This window comes from Belonocnema kinseyi, chromosome 5, assembly GCF_010883055.1.
Source record: "Belonocnema kinseyi isolate 2016_QV_RU_SX_M_011 chromosome 5, B_treatae_v1, whole genome shotgun sequence".
In the NCBI taxonomy this organism is placed as follows: Eukaryota; Metazoa; Arthropoda; class Insecta; order Hymenoptera; family Cynipidae; genus Belonocnema; species Belonocnema kinseyi.
Window position 1 is genome coordinate 112,254,368 of NC_046661.1, and position 2,022 is coordinate 112,256,389.

General features: G+C 31.8%; 1 protein-coding gene across 1 annotated transcript; it reads left to right on the forward strand.

The window, feature by feature from the left end:
• Positions 1-1,206: 1,206 nt before the first annotated feature.
• LOC117173838 (probable glucosamine 6-phosphate N-acetyltransferase) lies at positions 1,207-2,022 on the forward strand (the record flags this gene model as incomplete). Its single annotated transcript, XM_033362483.1, has 3 exons — positions 1,207-1,276; positions 1,368-1,495; positions 1,605-2,022. Coding segments are annotated over 3 exons (435 nt in total), but the record flags the coding sequence as incomplete, so codon positions are not given.

Genomic DNA, 2,022 nt, shown 5'->3' on the forward strand with positions numbered 1-2,022 from the left:
GCGCACTAGTTACTAATGTTACTTTGGATACCATTTCTGTCTTTAAAAAAGTAATTACTTAGTCAAGTTCAAATCTTGGGCGCTTAGCGTTTGATCGTTTCGCGAAGCGCGCAATATAACACATTGGTTTGGCTAAACATATTACTGACTACTTTCTGATGCGTAATTCTTATAGTGACATCGCTTTTGTCGCTAAAGTTACTAGGATTGGTTTTATTTGCTGATCTTGAGCGCTTAGCGTTCAACCCTCTTGCGAAGAGCAGAATGTTATTATCGGTATGTGCGCACTAGTTACTAATGTTACTTTAGGTACCATTTCTGCCTTTAAAGAAGTGATTAATTAGTCAAGTTAAAATCTTGGGCGCTTAGCGTTTGATCGTTTTGAGAAGTGCGCTATATGAGTCAACGGTATAGGCGAAAATATGACAAACCACGATCTGAACCGTGATTTCTATGTTGACATCGCTTTTGTAACAAAATCTGTTGTAATTCATTTTATTCACTGATCTTGAGCGCTTAGCGCCGCATAGCGCTAAAACTGTCCATTTTTTTAAATTTTTTTTACGGATATTTCAACCGGCACTTATAACCTTAAAAATTACAAAGTTTCAGCTAAAACCACCGAAAGCCATTTTCCCATACATTTAGTGCGGGGTCCTTTATTAGGTCTTTATTATCATTCGGAATCGTCGAGACATTTTTGGAATGTTTTGAAATATTTTAAAATCGCTGTAAACTTGTTTAAAATCTTTGAAATTGTTGTAAAATATTTCTTAAATTTTTAAAAACTTTTAAAACTTTATGAACTCTTTAAATCGTTCTGAAATATTTTTTTTTTCAAATTAATGGAATTTTTTCCAACTTTTTGAAGCTAATATGCTCCTCTCAGTTGAGGCGCCTTGGTCTAATGGTCTTCTTAGCACGAATTGATTTCGTATTGAAATCTTTAACAAGTTTCTTTGCGAAATTTGCGAACTTCAAATTGAATTTTTGTTATATCATTGAAGTCTTAATAAACTCTTTTAAAACCTTTTAGAATTTTTCAAATCATTGAAATCTTGATGATATTTTTTAAATCTTTGTGAACTCTTTTTTGAAATTATAAAACTTTTATCAGATTTTTCAAAATATTCTGACATCTTTAAAATTTTCTAAAATCTTTTGAAAAATATCTCAATTTTCAAAACATAAAAAAATATATTTTATTCAACAGGTTTTACTCAACTTTTGAGCCAACTCACCGAAGTCGGATCAGTAGGAAAAGATCAGTTCCTAAGTAAGTAAAAAAACTGGCTTTAAACAATTAAATTAAACTAAAAGTGCCCAAAAAATTAAATATCTAAAAATGTATAAACTTAAATTCATAGGTAGATTCGCAAAAATGAAGAACGCTGGTGGTTATTACGTGATCGTAATAGAAGACCAAAATTCTGGGAAAGTAATAGGAAGTGCGACTTTGGTAGTGGAGCAGAAATTCATTCACAACTGTGCCTTGGTAAGTTTCATTCTCATATTTCAAGCGAATCACTCTCCACATTCTAAACTCTAACATTCTCAGTCAAATTTCCAAAAAGAAAATTTCGAAAATTAATTTTAAATTTAAGCGTGGCAGACTAGAAGACGTCGTTGTGAACACAAACAATCGAGGACAACAGCTGGGAAAAATCCTTGTGGCGGCCGTAACTCATCTCTCTCATCAGCTAAAATGTTATAAATTATCGCTCGATTGTAAAGACAAGTTGATTCCTTTCTACGAAAGTTTGGGTTTTAAACTAGAACCTGGAAACGCGAATCAAATGAACACTCGATTTCCCGAGAATCCGGAACAATCTCACTTATAATAGTTTCCAATCTCTAAGATCCTTCATAATTTAATACACCTGAATTTCAAAATTGTCAAAATTAAAAGCAAAAATAACAATGGGTAAATGAAATTAAATAAATACTTCCGTTATATTTCTCGGCAGAATGGAAAAATTGGAAGAGATTGTAAAATTCGACGAAATATATATTTTTTAAGAA